We start from the raw sequence: 26,314 nt of genomic DNA, 5'->3' as shown, positions 1-26,314 counted from the left end.
ACCACTACAACGTGCCCACAGATAAGGCACAGCTCCCGACCTTGCTACCCACATGACTCACACACATTGCCGAGAAGGAGAAGTCATCGAGATTGCCTACAATGTTATCGTCATCACTTCTCCCTGAGCAACATTCCACCCAACAAATGACACACGAGAACCTCGTTGACCTATGCCAACCAACCTGCAAAACACGTCAAGGACCAGGTAGCTTCGACTCCGAGAGCGAATGTCATAGGAGAAAAAAATCACGCCTTGGACTAACATATCCTAACCAACCTATCACGTGACAACATTAAAACCGTGTTGGCCGACATCGCCGCAACTCCGACTTCATGAAAAGGGACAACCCAGCTCCTCTGGCGACCACCAACATTGTCGCACGAGTCGCAACGTCACGACCACATCGCCACACTTGCCACCTATCGTTCCGCCACTAGCCACCACTCCAAGAACAATGTCCCCAAAGGGAAGCATGACACAAACGCATCACCGTCTTCTAATCTTGAGAGAGATATGGGGTTTCCGCGGAGCGGTCCATGTGGAGACGAGCACCACACATTATGTGACGTCTTTAAGAAGCGGCACTAGAGGGCTTCTCTGTTGCTGGCCTCGGCCAATGCCCAAAAGCCAAGCTTTCACTCGTCATGGCCTCGCACGAGGCCCACCCGAGCACAAGTCCTGCCAGACCTCCAATGGCCCGTGTCAACGGCCACCCCCTCCCACATCGCCAGAAACCACACCTTAGTGACATCTCACTGCAGCCTTACCGCAGCTGACCCCGCGTGGACGCCAAGGCTCCGGCCACCGCAGACCCCAGATGTCGCATGACCATGCATAAATCCCCACCAACCGCGAGAGACTGTTGGACCCAACTTGGTGCGGCCCACATGGCACATCTTGTGGCAGGCCGCTGCAAACGTTACCGCTCCAGCAACTATAGACCTCAGCACCGGACGGGATGCTCGTTGACACACTACTAAGCCAGCCAGATGCAGAGGACCGAGCCCCTCTCCATGGGTGCGTGCCACACTGCACGATCGAGATCGAGCATCGGAGCACCGGCAACACTCATGTACCGTGCAGCCCGAGAACCACATCTCGTGGCCCCAACCACCAACACCGGAGGATCCCCGCGGCAACCACCCATGCACGTCCAGCAAGCTTTCTTCCCTCCACCTTAGGGATGAGGACGATGGTGGTGGTGTTGACGCCTTGGGGCATTTGACCTGTATCAAAAAACATTTGAACTGCAGCAACAATATCCTTCTTAAGAGCAGCCCAATGACGCTGAAAAAATCTTGCAGGGAAGCCATCCGGCCCCGGTGCTTTAAGCGGTCCCATCTGAAAGAGCGCATCGGATATTTCCTTTTCTTAAAAAGGTTGGCAAAGCTTCTCATTCATATCATCAGTAATTAGCTTTTCAAACAGGTGGACTACAGCCTCTTGATTCAAGTCAGTTTCTACATCAAAAAGTTGCTGAAAATACTCCATGGCTATCCGGCCCATACCTGCTTGGTCGTCATGTTTTACCCCCTCATCATCAACCAGATGCTTTATCTTATTTCTCCTGGCTCGCCACACACCTTTCTGCTGAAAGAATTTTGTGTTTCTGTCACCTTCTTTAAGCCAGTCAATTCGTGATCTCTGCCTCCAAAGCATCTCCTCTCTGTAGAGGAGTTCATTCATATGATCTGCTTCCTTCCTAATTTCTGCGCGGTCTGCATTCATGTTCATCAGTTCCTCCAATCGCGACCTTGACTTTTCTAGCTCCCTAGTAACAGTTCCAAACTTCTTTCGGCTCCAGCCTTGAAGCTTTTTCATAACCAAATTGAGTGCCTTGTTAACATCAGCCAGCCCATGGATCACGCCTTGCTCCTTCCATGCTTTATCCACTACCTCGGTTAAGCCCGGATCCCTTTCCCACATGACTTCATACCTACAGCACATCCTCGGCCTGTCATCACTCTCATGTAAACAACGCACAAGGATAGGGCAGTGATCTGAACATGGTGATACCAAGTGTTGCACCGCTGCATCAGAAAAAATGTTACGCCATGCAAGATCAGCTACCGCTCTGTCAAGTCTTACTTGCACATTTGCATTGCCACTTCTACCATTATCATACGTGTAGGGATATCCAGAGAATCCCAGATCAGCTAATCCACAAGTATCAAGCATATCTCGGAAGGCCAACATTTGAGATGGTGCACGAGGTGTTGCCGAAAGGTGCTCAAAGTCCCACTGAACCTCTTTAAAATCCCCCATTATCAGCCATGGAGTATCATTTTTTGAGCGTAGCCGCCTCAAGCCATCCGACATAAGATGTCTATTTTCGAACCGAGGTTCACCATAAACAAAGGTAACTCTCCAAAGAGGGCTGTCCGGAGACACACGAACATAAAGATCAATCCACCTTTTATTCATATCTTGAACATCAACGTGTATGGACTCATTCCAAAAAAGTGCTAGACCACCACTGTTTCCAGAACTAACTCCCTCAAAACCACGAAGACCTAAGCGATTACGAAGATGATACATCTTTTCCTTCGACTGCCTAGTTTCACACAAAAACACCAAACTTGGGGAATGGGCTCGAATTAGAGCCGATAAATCACGAACTGTACGAGAGTTCCCCGCCCCTCGACAGTTCCAGCTTAAGCAATTCATTGCTCCTGACGGGGCGCCACATATGGCCCCGTCAGGTTGCCGGCAGCCCCTGGGCCGGTCGCTTCCATATCGTCTTGCTGACCTTCCTGCTCCTCCCCCAGCTTACCCTTCTGTACTCCTCCAACTGCACTTTCATCATACAGCACAATCATCTTGTCATGCACTGTCTGGTTCACCACTTGTTTCCTTTTTGTAGTAGTCCTTTTACCCAGAATTAGTTCAGCATTAAACATCTCCGTGTTCCCCTCACCATAGGACATGATCACCAGGTTACTTAATTCACGCAGCGGAGGTATCAGCTCCTGAGAGCACAGAGGAGCAGATGTTTTCTTGTTCTCATGCGCACACTGCCTGAGCCATGGAATTTCCCCACTAATTCCATCCTTCTGATCAAAGTTATTTGCAAGCTCCCTGACCTTGCTGCACTCTGGCTGCTGCTTTGCTAGCTGAAACTTTAGCACCTTAGCCCGCTTGGACAAAGCCTGATCCACCGATGCCTGCAGGTCTGGGCTCGCCACCACATGATCCAGGGATTCCTCGGTGGCTAGCTTCGGGCGGGTAACCCCTTCATCAGGTGTCCCGTTCTCGCCCCCACCAGTCGCCAAGTTCACCATAGGGAACATCAGCAACGGAGCAGTAGGTGTTGCCCTCGACATCGTCATGTTGTCCATGCCCAGACCGCCTTCGGAGACGTACGTCGTTGTACGGTCAGGCGGCTCCCTCGCTCTCAGATCCGTCTGTGCCAAAATAGGAACCCTGTACATCTTTATATATCTCTCCGTAGAGCCAGTATCCACGCCAAGCATGAGGTTCATGCCGTCAACGGACTTGGAGAACAGATGCAGTGCGCCGTCGTACTTCCCAGATCGCATCGATTTAGCCTTGGAGAAAACCTTCTCGAGAGTTCCGCTTCCGCGTCCCTCCGAGTCACTGGCGGACGGAGCCGCAAAAGGGCCACCATGCAATCCAGGATCGCATGTGGCAACGGTGCCGGCATGCCTGACGGCCGGCCGGGCGAGCGGTGGCGGCGGCGGCGGGGCAGTCGCCCCGATATCGCCAAAACCTAACGAAACGGTGTCCATGTGGAGGATATACCAAGATGCCACCCTACCTGAGTGTATATACGCCTCAACTACCTAGTCGTTCTAGGCCAGTTCTTTTGGTGCTTCTAGAATAAGCTACACCCTACCTGAGGGTGAACGTGCTGAACCCATGGGCATATGAACCCAATTTTCAAAAAATGTATTTTAATCTCGTTTTAAAATGTCAAAATTTCAAAAGAAAATTCCACGCACATCTTTGCAACATGTGGCGTGGCGTAATGTTTTGTGAAAAAAAAAACTATTTTGGTTTTGCCTCCGCAAAAAGGACAAATTCAATTCTTCTAAACATCATTTCACGGCAATTTTTTTATCTTTTTTGCACAGGCCAAAGAAAAAGGTGTTTTTCTATGAAAATTTCTACGCGCACTTAGAATGTGAAGATATATGCGTGAGCCTTTTTTAGATTTTTTTGACAATTAGAAATAAATTTACCAAAGTGGGTTCATCATTCACACAGGACGGCCCTGGCCCAGGGCAGTAGGGGCGACGGCCTGGGGCCCGGCCTAAGGGCCCTGACCCAGGAAATATATACGCTCGCTAAAGGGGAAAACCATATACGATGCTCTTTGTGTCAAGTAGTCGTGCAAACGAACAGACGTACAGAGGCACGCGATTAATTGGGCCGGCCCGTTTGCGTGTTTCACTCATCCCGGTTTTGGGAACCTTCACCATTCCATGTCTGGTTTTTTATTTTTATTTTTTCCTGATGTTTCTTTTATGGTTTGGTTTGATTTTTTTATTTTTTATTTTTTATTTTTCGTTTTTTTTCTTATTTTTAGTTATCTGATTCCTTTTTCATTATCTTTTTTCCTTTTTCATGTTTATTTATTTTCCATTTTTATTCCTTTTAGTTCTCTTTTTTGTATCTAATTTTGTTTCTCAAAGTTTTAAAATTGTTCGAAATTACAAAAAAAAGTTCGGAATGTCAAAAAATATTCGGAATGAAAAAAATTGGAATTGAAAAAAGGTGCCTGTTTTTTTAAAATTGGTGCACGAATTCATACATTCTTCCTGTTTTTTAAAATTGGTGCACGAATACATCATTGCTTGATGGTAAAGTTGTGGTGGAGCTCATTGCTTGAAGGATGGAATTTCTAGTTTCTACCACCGCCGTGTGAAGTGTGGAGTGGAGGGTACCTTGCGATTGTGATCCCTAGCTAGTTGGCTGCTGTCTGGTTGTGGGGGCGGTGCGATTTTCTACACCTCCCTTGCAGCGACCACGTCGTGGGTAGGTGCTGACGAGCATACATGGCTCTTCAGTCCTCGGATTATTTGCTTCCCATGCAGTTCTAGCTAGTGGAATGCTTCGTTTTCAGCATCTTAACAAATATAGTCCATTCCACTGTCATAGCATTTTTCTTTTAATTGAAAAGGTCATGCTTTCAGACAGAGAAAAAATATGCTACGTTTCAATGGCAATACGCTGCATCAAGACTAACATCTTGATTTTCTGTACAATAGAACCACATCAGACTAGCTGGTAAAGCTTCATCTTCTACAAGTTTCTATTCTGAATTTTATCCTTGATATTTTTTAAACATCTGCTTCATTCGTGACGACCGGATTACAAGAAAATAGTACTAGCTAAGCGAATATTCATAGGCAAGTCAGTGGCGGTGCCAGGATCAAAACCATATGATGTCAAGCTTCACTAATAAAAAAAATAGATCATAAACAGGAATAAAAACATCGTACCTTTATTACAAACCAACATATCTATGGCAGTAGTACTTTGCGACGATGCATACATTGATATGTATGCATAATAGCATCAGTACTAATAGACTGAAATACATCGGTTTCAACATAAGTTATGAGACAATGGTACAAGAAATCATCGCCTATTCTATTGCGCAAATCAGACTTGATATATTTCATTGCGGAAAATGCTCTCTCAACTGTTGCCGTCGCCACCGGCAAGATCAATGCTAGCTTTACCAAAAGGAATACTAGAGGAAAGGTATTGTACTTCTTTGTCTCGACCAGTTTTCTGCAAAGATCACTAACCCCTTTCAAATTGGAGATTCTTGAATCATCACGAACATTTTCAAGGAAGTTATCAAGTTGGACACTAAGATCTTCAATCTTGCTTTCACTCCCAAAATCATCTGGATACAAACGAGCCATTGCTAACACTTTTTCTTTGTCAAAATTAGCAAACAAATCAGAAGGATCCAAAGAAGCCATCCCAAGAAGCAAGGTTGTGCTGCTTTCACTAAAGCGGTCATCAATCTCTACACGTAACATATCAATAATGGCGTACATCACACTTTGGTAGTAATTCTTATTTGATATGCCATCAGTTTGAACCTTACGCTTTGATTTCGATCCTCGGGGAATATGCATAGCATCCATATCAGAAAGTTCAATATCTTGTTCAATGCAAAAATCAGTAACCTTTTTAATCATACCTTCCCAACCTTGGTTTCTCATTTCCTGTAGCCTTCTTTTGGTTGTGTGAAGATACGACACGGCATTCACAATGTCCTGATCCTTCCTTTGCAAAGCAACGCTTAGATCATTAGTAATCCCAAGTATAGCCTTCATCAAGTGCATCATGAAAACAAAGTCAAATGCTTTCACTGTTTCTATCGCACAAGCTTTCACAATATGTTTCTGGATAGTCGAAGAAACCAACTTTAAATTCTGAGGAGCATTCTTCAAAGCAACAGCAGCCACATCCGGACAACGTGCAGCATACCACTCATAAAAAGTTAGAAAATTCCCCTTCCTCAAAGAAGACTCGCTTTCATCATGACCTCGAAATGGCAAGCCCAAAACAAGAAGCAACCTTGCAATATCTATTGACACAATCAGCCGAGTTTGGTACTCTATATTGGATTTCTTTGTTCCCTTGTGTAAGACAGCTCCAATGGATTGCTTCTGGTTCATTAGATCATCACATCTCTTCATGTTCTGATTATGAGTACTTGAAGGACCCCCAACATGAATATCCAATCTCTTTACATTATTCCAACTTTTCCACCCCTTTGTTGAAAATACATCTCCACCACCATGGCCTAGACTTTCATTCTGAAACAAATAGCAACAAAGACAAAATGCTGCATTTTCCTTTGTACTGTACTCCAACCAAGACTTGTGATCCTTGAACCACTCTTCATTAAAACGACATTGAACTCCACTGAAATCTGTTTGAAGGAAAGCATGTCCTGTTGGTTGGAACGGGCCTCTCAGGAGGTATGCTCTTCGCACATCATCACGTACTTTGGCACTGTACTGGAAAATTGGTATGCGATTTGCAGGATCTGGCGGAAGATTAGATGTATCAACTTCCTCTTTTTCTTTAGCTGGGCGCGGCCTTGCATTGCTATTAATTAACACACGTTCCAAAGCGGCTCGAGAATCAATAGGAGTCTGTTCTTCCTCATTCGCAGGTGATTGCTGCTGTGTGGTATTTGCAACATTTGAGTTGGAATGCCACTTCTTCACAAATTTATCCATTTATCAAACCAATGACCTGACAAAATAAATCTATTGCTAAGAAAAGGGAAATATGCAATTCTTATTCTTAATAAAAATAATCTCCTACATCCTAAATCTTAATATTGCTAGTGAGAGAAAATCTGGAAAATAATGAACTGTATTGCTGTTTTTGCACATAAAACAAACAAGTAGAAGTAGAAAAGTGGAGGGCCTTGCCTTGTGTAGTTGTGTTGGATCAGATACAGAGTGCAGACTAGTGCAGTAGTATTGATCGATTGATTCAGAGTTTCAGACGGACAATTCGTGTGCAGCCGCAGGTACGCCGCTCGCGGCTCGCCTGACGGCCTAACGTGGTCGTTACTCACGTCTCACGTTCAGAGTCCAGCCAAAGATCACCGGCGCCGGGAGTCCGGGACAGCAAGTCTGAAGGCGATGCGCTGCGGCGGCCGCCCACGGTCATTGGAGAGGCATGCGTGAAGGAGCCAACGAGATCATGTAATTTGGGGATCAAGATCAACTAGTGCGATCAGTTAAGGGATTTTGGATTTCTTCTTGCGATATGGCCCAATAGTGGCCCAACTAATTGTTACACAAGAAGAAAAATAAGAGAATAGATGGGCCTGTGTAATTAAATATTCCTGGTTGCCTGGTTCAACGACGTGGTATGCAGATGTGGGGGTCGATGTCGTACGAGAAACCTGTGTAGTCAAGCGACTACACAGTTATAGCATGGCTTCGCCATTGAGGCAAGTTGTGTGTGAAACTCTAGCCTAAAGCTGAAAGAGAACAATGTTGCGATTTAGATTACATTGTCGCTAAAAGAATGTACAACATGTTAATTTTTTTTAAGAATGTACTCCAAATCTGAGTATACTAAAAGAACGCCCGTGCGTTGCAACGGGGCCACATTAACTTTAAGAGTTCAATATTAATATTCTCATACATATCAAGTGACATTGGCGACCTTTTTTACCATCAAATCCTCACACACGCACTCTCTCCCTCCCTCTTCCTCACTCTCTCTCCCCCTCTCCCTCTCTCTCTAACACACACACATATCCATCTTATTGGCTACGGGACCATAATCCATCTATTTCACACACACGCTAGTGCATAACAATATGAATTATGTGTATTATATTTTCCACCACAACTGAGGGAATTAATTTCATGTAAATCGGCCAGCCACAGCTCCAAGAATACGCAGAGGAGGTGGCCCGGGTCGGCGTCGGCGCCGTTCGGTGCGGGCCACGGGCCCGCTTCCAAGTGCGTCTGCGCGCCGGCCACCCACGCCGGGTCCTTCAAGTGCCGCTTCCACCGCACCAACTCCCAGGGCCAGGGAAGCCGCCCTTCTTCGCCCCCTTCACCGGCCGGGGCCAACGCGGTGCCGCGGCACCCGGCCTCGCCGCCCTCGTCCTCTGGTACCGTCGCGACCCAGTGACGCAGCCCAAGCATCGGCCTCGAGAATCAAGAACGCTCGACAACGGAGAGGGAAGGGAAGATCATAGAGAGTTTATTTACTGCTCCCTCGATGTATTGTTTCCTTTGTTTGGAGATTGATTACCATCCGTGAGTTAAGGTAGGGTTAATGTGATTGAGCGATTTTTTTCTGAAAATCAATTATTTGTTTTCTAATTAATGTGATTGAGTGATTTAAGGTAAGGTTAATTAATTTAGATTTGATCTTTAGAGATTGTTCGTGATTGATTCTACATTACTAAATAACTTGCGCCAGTATGAAAAGTTCTGATCTGTTCAGATTTCTTTCGTTGTGTGAGAGGGTGACGCGAAAATAAACCGATGAAGTGGGGGGAGGGGACAAAAAAAATCTACGAAAAAACCCAGCAAAGGTGGGAGAAGGTACCAAAAAATAAACCATGGAAGGTGGGACGAAAAAAAACCTGGAAGCGAGACTACCAACTGCTTCATTAAAAGTAGAGATAAGAGAGCAAGAATGCAATCTCAGGAGCATCTTTCTGAACGAAACCATCCTACATACAAATATGTGTCCCTATTCCTAAAGTGGACTTGATAGTCTCGCCTCACATCCCACCACTACTATGTTACGTCCACGAACATCTTACAGGCGATCTTTCGCTCCAGCACAACCAATTTGGAGTGGCTCATTTGACACATGTAATAAATCAATCAAATCGACACTTTCCTAAAACAATGTCGTGCATTAACTCATTCAACTCAAATCTTAAGAAAACACAACTAAATGCAATATTTCCTTGTCTTCATTCAACTCAAATCTTAAGAAGACTTCCACTACTCATACTCAAATAAAATAAAATCTTAGCAAAAAATTAACTATAACAAAAAAAACACCCATCAGCTTCAATACAAATATAAATACGTGCTCTGTAGTCTTACTGTTGGCAACCTGGCCATCATTAGATATGATGAAGATTTCTTGAGGATAAACACACATATTGGTATTGTTTTTCAAGAATAAGAAATTTTATATTATCACTATTCATGATTCCCATCATTCTCTTTTACTGATCATGGAATGCACTAATTGTTTATGAAAAAACAGATCCAACCTCTTCTGCCGGGGAAAAAGGAACAGCAGAGAAGTTGCCCTAGGGCAGCTGCGCCATCTCTGCCGGCATGACATGCCGCGAATACCCGGCAGCAACATCCTTCCTCCTCTCTCTTGGTATGAGTGCTGTTCGAGATCTCCAGCGATGCAAAGAAAAGGAAGACGCTCCAGCCGGCAAAATCCCCTATCAGGTTGCTTTCTCATCAACTGATGTGTACGGTCGATCCGATGAGGCATGCAGGTACATGACCGATTATGTTAAATCATCCAGGCCTAGATAGAAGTACTCGTTGCATGCACATCCTTTATTTTGTTTACAAAAAATATGCTCTGTTTCACTGCACACAAGGAAGTTGATGCAGGGTGCCAAAAATAAATGAACCTTGAGCAGTGGCGGAGCTTCAGCCACTTCTCTGGGCGGGCCAAAACAAGCCAGGTAAAGGAAATACCACTGAAATTTCGCTTTCAGGGCCCAGATGCAACAGTACGTGTGGGGCTGGGTGGGCCAGGATTGTACAAGACGGAGAAGGCTTAAATGGAGACATAGAATAGAGGGGACGTGTTGTACAAAAGGGGCCACACAAGGAGATATACAACAAGGTCAAGCAAGTCAACCCAATAACTTCATACATCGCTTCAATGTCTGAGTGGTTACCAAGTTACCACCATGTGAAGGACCACACATATAGGCTAGGGCAGGCCATGAGCATTAATCCCGCGGAGAAGGAATGAAGACTCCACCAAACTTCCACAATTGTGTGAGTAATGTTCTCCGTGCATCCGGCCCCTATCCACGGGTTCTAACTACTACAATTCGAAATATTATTAAAGTAATTATAGTAGTGATTCTCTTATTGGGCGTATAAATAATCCCATAAGATAGGTGGCAACAATAAAAATAAAGTATACCATTATGAAAGTTATGCAGAGATATGTACCGACATGATGAGGATATAGGAGGCATCGGGGCATTAGCAAGCACTATATCACAGGTTCTATCGACATGTTCGGTGGTACGTGTCTCCAAGACAAACTTGGGTAGGTGGGACTGCTAAGATTCACAGGGAACTCAAGCTGAATCAAGTCACTAGTGCGCCAAAATCAGTCATCACACAAGCCAGTAAGGTGGCTGGGACACGAATTAGGGTTCAAAAGTCGGAAAGTGGGAGAGAATCCTCTGGTCACCCAGCGCATCTTCTGGAATCATAATATCATGTACATTACAACATTCTTATCCAGCAAGCCACTGTCATCCACCAAAGACGCGGACTCTTCCCCCAGTCACATAAAAGGTTGGCATAGGCGCCTAGGTGTTGCCGTCAATGCAATTTGCCATATACAAGTACGTATAAAACAATGCAAATGATCATAACATGCAGCAATACTCGGCATTAGAATCAGGGAATTAGCCCGAACTCCGCAGACACAGTGCCAATTATACTAGCCAGCACTGTGGGTCTGTGCCCACATGTCAGCGACAGATTGCCCGGGTACCGGTTTTTTGTTGAATCCGAAGGTCAATATTGGTCATCCTGAATCAACCGTGTAACATGGGTAAAGTGAGAGATACACATATCGAGATCTTGCCTTCATGTCAAAATGATCTGCGCAAGTCTTGTGAAACTCAACATTTGCAAATAAAAATTTGCGTCCGACAACAGATCAGAGCCTCGGCGATATTCTTCTGAGCCATCTGGATAGTTTCAAATGAATAGGCAGCTGTCCATTCCCTACGATAGAAGACTGCCAAGAAGCCTGCATGTACAGAAACGTTCTGGTCACTCTCCAAGCCTAGAACACGGAGACCTTGACAAAATCGAAATAAGTAGACAGTGGCAGTGCAGATCACATATATAAGATGGTAAACTTACTCTCAGCAAGCAGCAGCTAGCTTTGATCATGGCTCCCCAGATCTCCTCCCCCAGGGCAACTCCAATGTAGTGACCCAAACGGACGCTCATTTTACCTGCGTTGTTTCCGTTTTGGTCGGCTGAGCGGACGTATTTTTCAGTTTTTTCATTTAGGTGTGCCGGTGCACCCAACGGGGGGTGGACGCATTTTGTGACATGTCTACCTCGGAATTCCGTCGAACACCTGGTGGGTGAACTGCACCGAGCTCCTGTGCCGCCAGAGGAAGCTAGCAAGCCACGAGTTCTCAACCAAAGTGCTATGGGATTTCAGCAGTGATGTTTTCATAATGAATGCTGCAAAACTGTCAGTGATGATCTCATCTGCAGCTGCGATTATGAATTAATAAATAAGTGACAGTGATGTTTTAATAATGAATTACCATAAACATGCAGGTACTGGTACTTCTATATATGATTATGGTCAAAATAAATGACAGTACTGTAAGTGCTAAAATTATATTTGTAGCTTTAGTAGGTTAGCACTTTAACCAACAAAAGGGGGAAGCAAATCGAATCATACACGTAAATTGCTGAACCCAAATTTGATTAGATATGCTGGGCAAAGACGGGTGTAAACTTCAGGTAGCAGCTTGTTCAAAAAGATGACTGACTTATATCTATCACCTTCACTCGCGTCACAGTCGGCGAAGGCTTTTCTCTACTTATCACACATATCCGTCATAGTTCCTTTCCCTCTACATCCATGCCGTTATCTATGTCTAACATTCTTGTTTCATCTGCAGTAATCAAGAATCTTGTTTATGTTCGTTCTTTTAGTCGTGAAAATCCTGTCACCGTTGAATTTGACAAAATCGGCTTGTTTGTTGAGGACGCCCGTACCCGGATGGTTCTTCACCGACGTGACAGCCCAGACGAGCTCTACCCGGTGCACTCATCCTCCACCGCCACTGCCGCCCGACTCACAATCTCCGCCGGGGTCGACCTTTGGCATGCTTGTTAGGGTCATCCCAATTCAGCTGCACTTCGTCATATTCTTCTGAGTTTCTCCTTCACATGTAGTAAGATCGACGATCACACTTGTCATGCTTGCTGTATCGGAAAGCATTTTCATCTTCCCTTTGGTGCAGCAACCACCATATCTTCTTTTCCGTTTCAATTACTTCATAGCGATGTATGGACATCTCCGATCACGAGTAATTCTGGCTATCTTTATTACCTTGTGATCTTAGACGATTTTTCATATTATGTGTGGACGTTCCTTTTATGTTGCAAGTCTGATGCGCTCACGACTCTTACGGCATTCTATTCTTACGTCTCCACACACTTTGGTCATCTTGTACTTGCACACCAAACCGATAACGAAAAAGAATTTGATAATCTCGCTGTTCGTACACTTCTCGCATCACATGGCACCATCTTTCGCCTCACATGCCCATACACATTTTAGCAGAATGGCCGCGCTGAACGCGTGCTCCGCACTCTCAATGAATGCGTCCGCACCCTCCTCTTTCATGCTAACGTGCCACCTCGGTTTTGGCCCGACGCGCTTACCACCACATCTCTTCTCATTAACATGCATCAATGCCGTGTTCGTTGGAACAATGCACCTCACAAGCTCGGACCATGTTCCCTTGCTTGCATCTTCCTAGGTTACCCACCCAACACCAAAGGTTACCAGTGATACGATCCTGTCTCCCACGGCGTGTTCACTTTGTGACACATTTACTTTGACGAGAAAGTTTCTCCCTTTCACCAGTTACCCCCAGCAGTGGCATCTTCGTTGCCCCCTCCTGACATGAGAAACTGCTACGGGCGCGACTGCCTCGATTGCAGCCGCTTCGCCGCCCTCTCGGCCGCAGCGAGCTCGTCGGCCTACTCAGGGACGGCGACCTTGCCAGCCACTCGGGTGTGGCCGCATCGCCGGCCTCACCCGCTGGGTCACCGGCTCACTTGGGTGTGGCCGCCTAGCCGGTCGCCTCGCCGCCTGCGGGTTCTGGATCCACGTTGGTCTCGCCACCACATTTTCCGGTGGCTCCTCTGGAGATACCCACCACATGACAACACATGCTTGTGCCGGTGTCCTTCGTTCCAACACACGCTATGTGTCCGACGAGTAGTGATGCACCACGTCGACCGCGTCACCTTCGCTGGTCCCCTCTTCTACACACGCTGCTCTTCTCGACCCTTACTGGCTCGCCAAGATGCAAGAGGAGTTTGATGCGTTGCAGCGTAACCGCACGTGGCAACTTGTGTCGCGGCCTCCTCACGCCAACATCATCACCTGCAAATGGGTATTCCATGACAAGACCCACCCCGACAGTTCTCTAGAGTGCTACAAAGTGCGATGGGTGGTTCTTGGTTTATGGCAGCGCGCCGGAGTTGACTTCACCGACACCTTCGCCCCGGTTGTTAAACCAGGCACGATCTGCATTGTTCTACAGCTCGTGGTGTCTCATGCATGGCATGCGCATCAGTTGGATGTCTCCAACGCATTTCTTCATGGCCACCTCACGGAGCTAGTGTTCTGCCAGCAGCCCCCCGGATTCGTCGACGCCGCTCACCCGGATAATGTGTGTCTGCTTTCTCGATCCCTCTACAGGCTCGAGCAGGCACCCCGCGCGTGGTACCAGCAAATCGCGGCCTTCCTCCAGCGGCTGGGTTTCCACTCCAACGCCTCCAATGCGTCGTTTTTCGTCTACCATCAGGGCGTTGCTACTGCATATCTCTTGCTCTGCGTCGCCGACATCATCCTGATGGCATCTTTTACTGAGCTTGTTCATCAGGTCACTGCTCGTCTCCCAGGTAAGTTTGCCCTCAAGGATCTAGGGCCAATGCACTATTTCCTCGGCATCGGGGTTGTACGGTGCGATGACGGGTTCTTTCTTCATAAGCAGTGGTATGCTCATGTGCTCCGTGAGCGCGCAGGCATGCTTAACTGCAAGCCAGCTCCCACGCCTGACGACATGAACGCCAAGCTCTTTGCCCTTGACGGTTTGCCTGCATCGGATGTGGCATTCCACCGCTCCACCGTCGGTGCGCTGCAATAGTTGACACTTACTCGCGCGGATCTTCAGTATGACGTATAGCAGGTGTGCCTTCATATGCATGCTCACTTTGACTCCCATTGAAACCTGGTGAAGTGGATCCTTCGCTACATTCCTGACACCACGGTTCTTGGAATCACGCTGACGGCGTCCTCCTCCAACGACCTTGTGGCCTATTCGGACATCGGCTGGGCTGGTTGCCCCGACAATCAACGCTCTACATCAGGTTACCGTGTCTATCTCGGGCCTTCGCTGATCTCGTGGTCGTCTAAATGACAACTCACGGTTTCCTGCTCGAGTGTTGAGGCGGAATACCGGGCAGTAGCTAACGTTGTCGCTGAGTGTTCTTGGCTTTGCCAACTCCTTCAGGAGTTGCTTTGTGATGTCCATAAGGCCACGGTCGTCTACTGTGACACCGTCTCCGCTGTCTACCTATCCGCCAACCCTGTTCATCATCGGCGGACAAAGCATATTGAGCTCAACATACACTTCGTTTGTGAGCAGTTTGCACTTGGGTGGATACGCGTTTTGCATGTTACCACTACTCAACAGTTCGTCGATGTTATGACTAAGGGGCTACCAACATCCAACTTCGAGGAATTTCGGTCCAGTCTCTGCATCGCCGGCAACGTTTTGACTGCCGGGGGGGCGGGGGGGTTGAACGTGTATGTACGTATAGGTTAGCGTCGTTTATTTGTGACGCCTTCTTTCTCCTACGGATAGTGTATAGCTTGTGAGACAAGTTGAGATAGTGCATCCTTGTACCTATATGTGCACTTGCATGTGATCAATGAATTGTGTCGCATGCAATCTCATCTTTCCTAACAATACTACCCTTCCACTGCATTCAACACATGGAGACGGAATGAATACTCCATCAGCTCTCACAGTTCTGTGAGTAATTAATGCTCTCCGTCTGTCTCCCTTTAAATACACCACTCCATCTTCACCTAGCTATATTGTTCATCTATCTACACTTGTATCCAGTGATTTTGTTATTGGTGGCCATATAAACTAGGAAATAAGATAGGTGGCAACCACATAGGCAGAGGAGACCAAACTAAAGGAGCCAGGGAGATGTATGGACAAACCGGAACTGGAGACATCGGGATATTAGCAAACCGTGTGTGTTTAACAGCATGTTCTTCAAATTGTTAGGCTCTCGACAGGTTCAATTATACATGCCTCCAATCAAAAAACAAGAACTATGGGGAAAACCGGGCTCTCTCAGAGCTTAGCGACTCTCGGCTGTCCAATCGAGCTTTTGATGCGTTTTGGACTGTTGGATCTCATTCCCGACCGATCTTGGCCGTAGGATCAAAAACAGACGCTGTAGCAATGAGTTGTGTCAAAACAGCCGTTCCACCACACGTAATTACAATGACCCGCCGAGGGCATTTTCATCATTTTGTGGATCGGCGTATAAAACGCAAATGCTCATGTGGAGATAACCTAGCCGCCGCCTCCTTCTGTGCTGCCGTGTCCCAGCTCTACCTCTTCTCAGTCCCTGCTCCCCACGCCGCCGCTGTCTCATCACCCAGCCTGCCGGATCCCCGCCGTCCACTTCCCGGGTGTCCTCGCCGTCGTCCTCGCGTTGCTGTCAAGTGTTGCCCAACCAGGAGATGCCATGTGGCAGGGCTATGCCGACGGCGGCCGTCGGCATAGGGGTTTATTCTGGTAGTGTATGATTATGGTCAAAATAAATGACAGTATTGTAAGTGCTAAAATTATATTTGTAGCTTTAGTAGGTTAGCACTTTAACCAACAAAAGGGGGAAGCAAATCAAATCCTACACGTAAATTGCTAAACCCAAATTTGATTAGATATGCTGGGCAAAGACGGGTGTAAACTTCAGGTAGCAGCTTGTTCAAAAAGATGACTGACTTGTATCTATCACCTTCACTTGCGTCACAGTCATTGAAGGCTTTTCTCTACTTATCACACATATCAGTCATAGTTCCTTTCCCTCTACATCCATGCCATTATCTATGTCTAACATTCTTGTTTCATCTGTAGTAATCAAGAATCTTGTTTCTGTTCGTTCTTTTAGTCGTGAAAATCCAGTCACCGTTGAATTTGACAAAATCGGCTTGTTTGTTGAGGACGCCCGTACCCAGATGGTTCTTCACCGATGTGACAGCCCAGACGAGCTCTACCCGGTGCACTCATCCTCCACAGCCACTGCCGCCCGACTCACAATCTCCGCCGGTGTCGACCTTTGGCATGCTCGTTAGGGTCATCACAATTCAGCTGCACTTCGTCATATTCTTCTGAGTTTCTCCTTCACATGTAGTAAGATCGACGATCACACTTGTCATGCTTGCCGTATCGGAAAGCATGTTCATCTTCCCTTTGGTGCAGCCACCACCATATCTTCTTTTCCGTTTCAATTACTTCATAGCGATGTATGGACATCTCCGGTCACGAGTAATTCTGGCTATCTTTATTACCTTGTGATCTTTGACGATTTTTCATATTATGTGTGGACGTTCCTTTTATGTTGCAAGTCTGATGCGCTCACGACTCTTACGGCATTCTATTCTTATGTCTCCACACAGTTTGGTCATTCTATACTTGCACTCCAAACCGATAACGAAAAAGAATTTGATAATCTCGCTGTTCGTACACTTCTCGCATCACATGGCACCATCTTTCGCCTCACATGCCCATACACATCTTAGCAGAATGGCCGCGCTGAACGCGTGCTCCGCACTCTCAATGAATGCGTCCGCACCCTCCTCTTTCATGCTAACGTGCCACCTCGGTTGTGGCCCGACGTGCTTACCACTAGATCTCTTCTCATTAACATACGTCAATGTCGTGTTCGTTGGAACTATGCACCTCACAAGCTCCTTTTCGTCACTTGTCCCGCGTATGATGACCTTGGTGTCTACGGGTGCCTTTGTTACCCGAGAATCGCCTCCACCACCCCTCACAAGCTCGGACCATGTTCCCTTGCTTGCATCTTCCTAGGTTACCCACCAAACACCAAAGGTTACCAGTGCTACGATCCTGTCTCCCACGGCGTGTTCACTTTGTGACACATTTACTTTGACGAGAAAGATTTCCCTTTCACCAGGTACCCCCAGCAGTGGCATCTTTGTTGCCCCCTCCTGACACGAGAAACTGCTACGGGCGCAGCTCCCTCGAGTGCAGACGCTTCACCGCCCTCTCGGCAACGGCGACCTCCCCGGCCTACTCGGGCCGGCGACCTCGTCGGCCCACTCGGGCACGGCGACCTTGCCAGCCCACTCGGGTGTGGCCGCCTCGCCGGCCTCACCCGCTGGGTCACCGGCTCACTTGGGTGTGGCCGCCTCGCCGGTCGCCTCACCGCCTGTGGGTTCCTGATCTGCGCCGGGCTCGCCACCACTTTTGCCTGTGGCTCCTCTGGAGATGCCCCACCACATGACAACACATGCTTGTGCCGGTATCCTTCGTTCCAACACACGCTATGTGTCCGGTGAGTACGGATGCACCACGTCGACCGTGTCACCTTCGCTGGTCCCCTCTTCCGCTTGCGCTGCTCTTCTCGACCCTAACTGGCTCGCCAAGATGCAAGAGGAGTTTGATGCGTTGCAGCGTAACCGCACGTGGCAACTTGTGTCGCGGCCTCCTCACACCAACATCATCACCGGCAAATGGGTATTCCATGACCAGACCCACCCCGACGGTTCTCTCGAGTGCTACAAAGTGCGATGGGTGGTTCGTGGTTTATGGCAGCGTGCCGGAGTTGACTTTACCGACATCTTCGCCCCGGTTGCTAAACCAGGCACGATACGCATTGTTCTACAGCTCGCGGTGTCTCGTGCATGGCATGTGCATCAGTTGGATGTCTTCAACGCATTTCTTCATGGCCACCTCACGGAGCTGGTGTTCTGCCAGCAGCCCACCGGATTCGTCGACGCCGCTCACCCGGATCATGTGTGTCTGCTTTCTCGATCCCTCTACGGGCTCAAGCAGGCACCCCGCGCGTGGTACCAGCAAATCACGGCCTTCCTCCAGCGGCTGGGTTTCCACTCCACCGCCTCCAATGCGTCGTTTTTCGTCTACCATGAGGGCGTTGCTACTGCATATCTCTTGCTCTGCATCGACGACATCATCCTGATGGCATCCTCTACCGAGCTTCTTCATCAGCTCACTACTCGTCTCCCAGATAAGTTTACCCTCAAGGATCTATGGACAATGCACTATTTCCTCGGCATCGAGGTTGTACAGTGCGCTGACTAGTTCTTTCTTCATCAGCAGTGGTATGCTCATGTGCTCCGCCAGCACGCAGGCATGCTTAACTGCAAGCCCGCTCCCACGCCTGACGACACGAAGGCCAAGCTCTTTTCCCTTGACGGTTCACCTGCGTCGGATGTGGCATTCCACCGCTCCATCGTCGGTGTGCTGCAGTAGTTGACACTTAGTCGCCCGGATCTTCAGTATGACGTGCAGCAGGTGTGCCTTCATATGCATGCTCACTATGACTCCCATTGGAACCTGGTGAAGTGGATCCTTCACTACATTCCCGACACCACGGCTCTTGGAATCACGCTGACGGCGTCCTCCTCCACCGATCTTGTGGCCTATTCGGACATCGGCTGGGCTGGTTGCCCCGATAATCAACGCTCTACATCAGGTTACCGTGTCTATCTCGGGCCTTCACTGATCTCGTGTTTGTGGCTTTGCCAACTCCTTCAGGAGTTGCTTTGCGATGTCCATAAGGCCACGGTCGTCTACTGTGACAACGTCTCCACTGTCTACCTATCCGCCAACCCTGTTCATCATCGGCGGACGAAGCATATTGAGCTCGACATACACTTCGTTTGTGAGCAGTTTGCACTTGGGTGGATACGCGTTCCACGTATGGCTGTAAGACTACCTAGTATTGCTTATCATATATGCTATATTCATGTGAGGATGCATGTTGACTATATATGAGTACCTATAATGCTTTATGATATTGTATGACTACTTTATGACTATGTGGTATTGTGGTTAATGATATTGTTATCTGGTATGTGTGAAATTGCAGTTTATTGAAACGGGGTAGGAAGCAGAAAAAAATGATGAAAGATACAGCAGTAGCACTGGGACAGAAAAGCACTACAGCTACTTAATAGTAGCGTGTTCCAGAAAAGCGCTACTGATATAGTCAATAGTAGTAGCGCGGATCTAGACCACGCTACTACTAACTGCTAGCTGTAGCGCCGTAGTAGTAGCGCGGCAACCCGAGCTGCTGATAGCATCAAAACCCGCACTACTGATAGCATCAAAACCCGCGCTACTACTAGGGTTTTCCCTAGTAGTGATAGTGCGCTTCACTTTCACCGGATCTGGCTTCTCCTTCGGAGGTGGAGGTTTCTTTGCAAAATGGTCCCTCACTTGGGCACGACAGATGTCCTCGTTTTCCTTCTTGGTCCTCTCGTATGCTAACTTTTCCGGAGTCTTGAGAGATGGACCGTATCTGTAGTGCCTCCCGCCTCTGGCTGTACTGCTAGCCGCCAGAGCGGCGGCATCTCTCTTCCGTCGTTGCTTACGAGGCGGAGAAGGAGGCGGACTGCTCTGACGCGCCGGAGGAGCCGGAGCGGGCGCGGATGTCTTCCTCCATTGGTGATGAGGAGGAGGAGGAGGCGGACTGCTCGGACGCCCCGGAGGAGGCGAAGGAGGAGGCGGAGTGGCCTCATGCGCCGGAGCAACCGGAGAAGGAGGCGGAGTGCCCTAATCACTCGCCGAAGGAGGACGAGGAGGAGGAGGAGGCGGAGTGCCCTTACATGCCGGAGGACGAGGAGGAGGCGGAGGCATCCATTTTGGAAGCTTGATGTACTCCTTCTACCACAGACATGGAGTTTTCAGAGCAAGACCCAGCTGAATCTCCCCTTCACCTGTAGGGTGGTCAAGCTCGAGCTCCTCAAATCCCTCCATTACTTCGTCTACCATCACAACAGCATAGCCATGTGCAATCAGACGGTGGCGAAATGTTCCGTCGGGTTGAGGAGGAGGAACAGAGCCGACAGCCGCCTTCAAGGTGAGGTTCTGGAATTTCGTCAAAAGCTCGCAATGTTGAGCCTCCGTGATAGCATCCACGGGGTAGCTACGAGTCGTGGAGTCAGGCTGCTGAACGAGCTCCGGGGAAGCCACACTGCTTCTCCGCTGAGATGGCGGGGTAACTTCTGGGGTAGCTTCGTGCCGCTGAGATGGTTGGTCGGCAGCTCGCTGGCTCTAAACTTGTTCCTCTAGCTTTAGTACTCTTGCATTGAGCTTCTGCATTTTCCTCAGCTCCAGTTTCCTCTTCCTCTCCTGGGTTTTGTAACCACCTGCCCCGGGAAACCTAACCTTCCACACAATGGAGCCTGGCGTGCCTCGTGTTCGTCCAGGGTGCTCAGTATTCCCGAGGGCCTCAGTCAGCTCGTCATTCTCTCTGTCAGGAATGAATGTCCCTTCCTGCGCAGCGGTGATATACTTCTGAAGCTTCTTAACGGGTATTGCAAGTTGCTGGTCCGTCCAACGGCACTTCCCTGTTTCAGGGTCCAAAGTTCCCCCAACCCGAAGAATCAAGTCCTTGAACGGTCTGGCCAGGTCAATGTCTCTGGTTCGACCCCTTTAGCAACCAGGTCAATTTCAGCTTTGTGCCACAACGGCCGGGCTTTGAGGTAGCTGCCTGACCCCGTGCGATGGTGATACAGCTTCTTTGCAGCATTTATCTTGTTTATCTCTGACATTTTCTTACTCTTGTCCGATGTCTTGTGATACGTCTCCAACGTATCTATAATTTTTGATTGTTCCATGCTATTATATTATCTGTTTTGGATGTTTAATGGGCTTTATTATGCACTTTTATCTTATTTTGGGACTAACCTATTAACCGAAGGCCCAGTGCAAATTGCTGTTTTTTTTGCCTATTTCCGTGTTTCGCAGAAAAGGAATATCAAACGGAATCCAAACGGAATGAAACCTTCGGGAGAGATATTTTTGGAACAAACGCAATCCAGGAGACTTGGAGTGGACGTCAAGGAAGCGACGAGGTGGCCATGACGCAGGGAGGCGCGCCCCCACCCTCGTGGGCCCCTCGTGGCTCCCCCAACCGACTTCTTTCGCCTATATATATTCATATACCCCAAAAACATCCAGGAGCACCACGAAACCCTATTTCCACCGCCGCAACCTTCTGTACCCATGAGATCCGATCTTGGGGCCTTTTCCGGTGCTCCGCCGGAGGGGAAATCGATCACGGAGGGCTTCTACATCAACACCATGGCCTCTCCGATGATGTGTGAGTAGTTTACGACAGACCTTCGGGTCCATAGTTATTAGCTAGATGGCTTCTTCTCTCTCTCTTTAGATCTCAATACAAAGTTCTCCTCGATTCTCTTGGAGAACTATTCGATGTAATTCTTTTTGCGGTGTGTTTGTCGAGATCCGATGAATTGTGGGTTTATGATTAAGATTATCTATGAACAATATTTGAATCTCCTCTGAATTCTTTTATGTATGATTTGATATCTTTGCAAGTCTCTTCGAATTATCAGTTTGGTTTGGCCTACTAGATTGAACTTTCTTGCAATGGGAGAAGTGCTTAGCTTTGGGTTCAATCTTGCGGTGTCCTTTCCAAGTGACAGCAGGGATGGCAAGGCACGTATTGTATTGTTGCCATCGAGGATAAAAAGATGGGGTTTATATCATATTGCTTGAGTTTATCCCTCTACATCATTTCATCTTGCCTAATGCGTTACTCTGTTCTTATGAACTTAATACTCTAGATGCATCCTGGATAGCGGTCGATGTGTGGAGTAATAGTAGTAGATGCAGAATCGTTTCGGTCTACTTGTCACGGATGTGATGCCTATATACATGATCATGCCTAGATATTCTCATAACTATGCGCTTTTCTATCAATTGCTCAACCGTAATTTGTTCACCCACCATAGAATTTGCTATCTTGAGAGAAGCCACTAGTGAAACCTATGGCCTCCGGGTCTATTTTCCATCATATTAATCTCCCTTCAACTAGTTATTTTTGTTGCCGTTTCTTTTCCCATCTTTACTTTTCAACCTATACAACAAAAATACCAAAAATATTTATCTTATTATCTCTAGCAGATCTCACTTTTGCAAGTGGCTGTGAAGGGATTGACAACCCTTTTATCGCGTTGGTTGCAAGGTTCTTATTTGTTTGTGTAGGTATAAGGCGACTTGCATGTAGTCTCCTACTGGATTGATACCTTGGTTCTCAAACTGAGGGAAATACTTACGCTACTTTGCTGCATCACCCTTTCCTCTTCAAGGGAAAACCAACGCAGTGCTCAAGAGGTAGCAAGAAGGATTTCTGGCGCCGTTGCCGGGGAGTCTACGCACAAGTCAAGACATACCAAGTACCCATCACAAACTCTTAACCCTCGCATTACATTATTTGCCATTTGCCTCTCGTTTTCCTCTCCCCCACTTCACCTTTGCCTTTTCTTCGCCTTCTTCCCGTATGTCTTTTTGTTTGTGTTTCCACGTGCCTTCTATTTGCTTGCATCTTTGCTTGCTAAAAATCTATTGATATGGATCCACTTAAAGTGTTCTACTTGGATCATCTTCGATCCTTATGCGCTCGTGCTGAAACCCCAACTAGCCTAGTTGATGGGAAATCTTTAGATGAGCATGCTCGTTTTGTGCGTCACCGTTTGTCTGAAAAAGGGAGACTCTTATGGGATCAAATAAACAGATTGTTGTGTTATCCTTGGAATCTTTGTGAAATTTATGATTTTACTTGTTGCTCTAAGAACCCTAAAAAGACCTCCCCTACCTATGTGAGTTTAATGATAATGAAATCTTATCTTCTTATGCAACGGGTGTTTATAGTTACTACGATATCGAACAAATTGAAGAATTTGTTGCTTTTAAGGGTGCTTATGAAGTTGCTTCTTTGGTTGAAAAGTATGATATTACTCTGTACGAATCTGAAAATTTTGAGATACTCAAATATTGCTATGAAAACTATGCTCATAATGTCTATGTCAAAGAATTTATTGAAAGAATGACCGTTGCTTCTGAAGAAAATAATGATATGCATGAATATATAGATAATTATGATTCCGATGATTTGATTGAAATATCCCTTGATGAACATGATGCTTCCTATTCTTGTGGCCATGATGCCAATATTTATGAAGATGAATGTGCTATAGTTCCTTATGTTAAACATGAGATCGTTGCTATTGCACCCATACTTGATAGTTCTTTCGTTGAAAAGCATGATTGCAATGATGTTACTATAAATTATCTTGATATCAATTATGCTAATAATATACAAAACCCTAAGCTTGGGGATGCTAGTTTTGGTATGTCTACTACTTGTTGCAATGATCATGATTGGGGTGATTCTTCATATGATCTTGAAAATTTATTTAAGCCCCATGAAGAATATGAGATTGATAATAGTGTTTGCAATAATATTGAAAGTGGGTTTGTAAGAGTGTCAACTTTAGATCCCACTGTAGGGGAACGCAGTAGAAAACAAAAAATTTCCGACCTACGCACCAGCCCAGGACCACTATGGAGACTGCATACATGGTTTGATCTTTTTCGTTACCGACTCGTAGCGCAGCGGGAAGTAGAGTCGATGACGATCGGTGGTGCAGATCCCCGCAGCTAGGATTTACAACCTCCCAACCGCGAGGATGTATACCCTCATCTGCCCCTCAGACAGCCCTCCGGGAGGCGGTCGAACAGCCCCCCTGACGGTGTCGCGGACAGCCCTTCGGGAGGACCTTCGAAACTCGAACGGTCACTCGGACAGCCCTTCGGGAGGACCTTCGAAACTCGGACGTTCACACGGACAGCCCTTCGGGAGGCACTCACGAACTAAGACCGAAACTACGATCTCTCTACAGAGTTGCACACATACGTTGTCATCTATCCGGCACGGCGTCGCCGTCCAGAACTAGTTCCTGCCGGAACCCAAACAGCCTTACGGCTCTACGAAACTCTTTTCGTGGGAGGGAGAGAAGAAGCCAGATAATGCATGGCATGTGTATGAGAGCAAGGGATGAGTGTGGAGGGCTGACCCTCCACCTCTATTTATAGGAAATCCCAAGGGGGTAGGGTAGTTTCACAAAAAACCCAAAATGCACATGAATGAAGTCCTTCCACAAGGACCTAGGAGTGAAACCAAGGAACAAGAGGGTCCCCAAGGGGGGATACCCCATGTGGCCGGCCACACCCCCATGAGGGGCCCAAAAAATGGCTCCTATCCATCCATGTCATCCCCAAGATCTTTTGGAGCAAAGCCCGAAAAGGTGGCTTTCCATAAAGTAACCATAAAGCTGATTTTCACTATTCACGACGACATTTTTCAGCGTCTGATCGAACTGAAAATATTTATGTGGGCTAAGAACATTTCCAGTACCCACTAAAATGATTTTCAACGCGTTCCGAAACAATTCCGGTTTTAGTGATTTTCATCTGCGAAACGCATCTGAAGTGGCTCCGGCAGCTCCGGAACATTTCCGGTTTTTATCTCAGAAAATTCCAAAAAGCTTCCAGAATGATTCTGGCATCCTCCAAGAATTATCAGGCATGTGCCGAAACCAATTTGACTTAATGGTGTATCCCGAAACAACTTTTCGGTATCATCGAAACTTATCCGATGACCTCTCTCTGCGGTACGATTCCGCTGTCCGAAACTTTTCGGTGTCCGAAACTTTTTCGGTGATTTTCTCTCAGACTCCCTGTATAGTATTCAGCAGATAGATGACCCTTAAGCGTGTGACCCTATAGGTTCGGTGAAGTATAGACATGACCCGGAACCCCTTCCGATCAATGATCAACATCGGAGCCGTGGACACCCATATTGACCCCTATACCCACACGAATAAATATTCGAGTGAACCTCCAGTTGCCGTGTGCTATTCCTATTGCTTCGCGATATGTTACAAATACCCGAGGTGAGACATGTTGGCATTCCCGTGGATCAACAACTTGTCCACTATGCTAGTTACCTCGTTACCGGTATTGTTCTCTTTTCTCGTTATCGTGTTCCGGCATCCCCGTGATCAAATCACAAAGTGTCTGGCCAGACGATGATGGATACCGTAACACCGAGAGGGCCCAGAGATATCTCTCCATCGTCGGAGGAGCAAATCCCAATCTTGAGCTATCAAGTTACTTGACACACTTTTCCATGAACCCGTAAGCCGCCGTAATAGCCACCCATTTACGGATGACGTTTAACAAACCCCAAAGTTCATGAAGCAAGCATGAAGAAACTCGATACTCTCATGGTCTAAGGAATCATGCAAACGTTAACCATCTCTGCGTTATGTACCAATAAACTTGTGATGAATGAATCTCATAGCATAACATCATGCCGGGTCGATTCAACACAAATGTTCTCTTAACATTATGCCCTCAAGGTTGGTGACATAGACATGCCCATGATCAGGAAAACATAACCATCATGCAACACTTGAGCTAGTCTTAGAGGCCAGACTAGGAATACATTTTACCATTTATTATTCCACACGTGCATATGAGTCTTCCTCCGAGCCTCGTGGTTATTGCAGACTCGAGAACCATAGCAGTTATAGCATGGAACATAAACATAATTATGAACTCGGAGATAAATAATATCATTTATTATTGCCTCTAGGGCATATCTCCTACAGA

The 26,314-nt window shown here is 47.1% G+C and overlaps 2 protein-coding genes across 2 annotated transcripts; both read right to left on the bottom strand.

Annotated features, from left to right (window-relative positions):
• Positions 1 to 1,071: 1,071 nt before the first annotated feature.
• Positions 1,072 to 2,268, bottom strand: LOC109785857 (uncharacterized). The gene is made up of 2 exons (XM_020344448.1): positions 1,512 to 2,268; positions 1,072 to 1,229 (listed from the first exon to the last, which is right to left on the bottom strand). The coding sequence occupies exons 1-2, from the start codon at positions 2,266 to 2,268 to the stop codon at positions 1,072 to 1,074; spliced, it is 915 nt and encodes a 304-aa protein (XP_020200037.1).
• A 2,907-nt stretch (positions 2,269 to 5,175) lies between these two features.
• LOC141026718 (uncharacterized) lies at positions 5,176 to 8,672 on the bottom strand. Its single transcript, XM_073503561.1, has 3 exons — positions 8,421 to 8,672; positions 5,781 to 6,806; positions 5,176 to 5,223 (listed from the first exon to the last, which is right to left on the bottom strand). Exons 1-3 carry the CDS (start codon positions 8,670 to 8,672, stop codon positions 5,176 to 5,178), a joined length of 1,326 nt encoding a protein of 441 aa, XP_073359662.1.
• Between the last annotated feature and the right edge of the window lie 17,642 nt (positions 8,673 to 26,314).

Source organism: Aegilops tauschii, chromosome 7 (assembly GCF_002575655.3).
Source record: "Aegilops tauschii subsp. strangulata cultivar AL8/78 chromosome 7, Aet v6.0, whole genome shotgun sequence".
NCBI lineage: Eukaryota > Viridiplantae > Streptophyta > Magnoliopsida > Poales > Poaceae > Aegilops > Aegilops tauschii.
Note: the sequence above shows the minus strand (reverse complement) of the source record. Positions and strands in the feature narration are given on the sequence as shown.

Bases quoted from the DNA above. Each gene is read 5' to 3' on its own strand.
- LOC109785857 (XM_020344448.1), bottom strand. From the start codon at position 2,268: ATGGGGGATTTTAAAGAGGTTCAGTGGGACTTTGAGCACCTTTCGGCA. The intron at 1,230-1,511 runs GTATGGGCCGGA...TTTTTGATACAG, and splicing joins AAAACATGACGACCAAGCAG to GTCAAATGCCCCAAGGCGTC.
- LOC141026718 (XM_073503561.1), bottom strand. From the start codon at position 8,672: ATGCTTGGGCTGCGTCACTGGGTCGCGACGGTACCAGAGGACGAGGGC. The intron at 6,807-8,420 runs GTATTCTTGGAG...TATTTGTTTCAG, and splicing joins ACCCGGGCCACCTCCTCTGC to AATGAAAGTCTAGGCCATGG. The intron at 5,224-5,780 runs GTTAGTGATCTT...TCTATTGTACAG, and splicing joins GAATCTCCAATTTGAAAGGG to AAAATCAAGATGTTAGTCTT.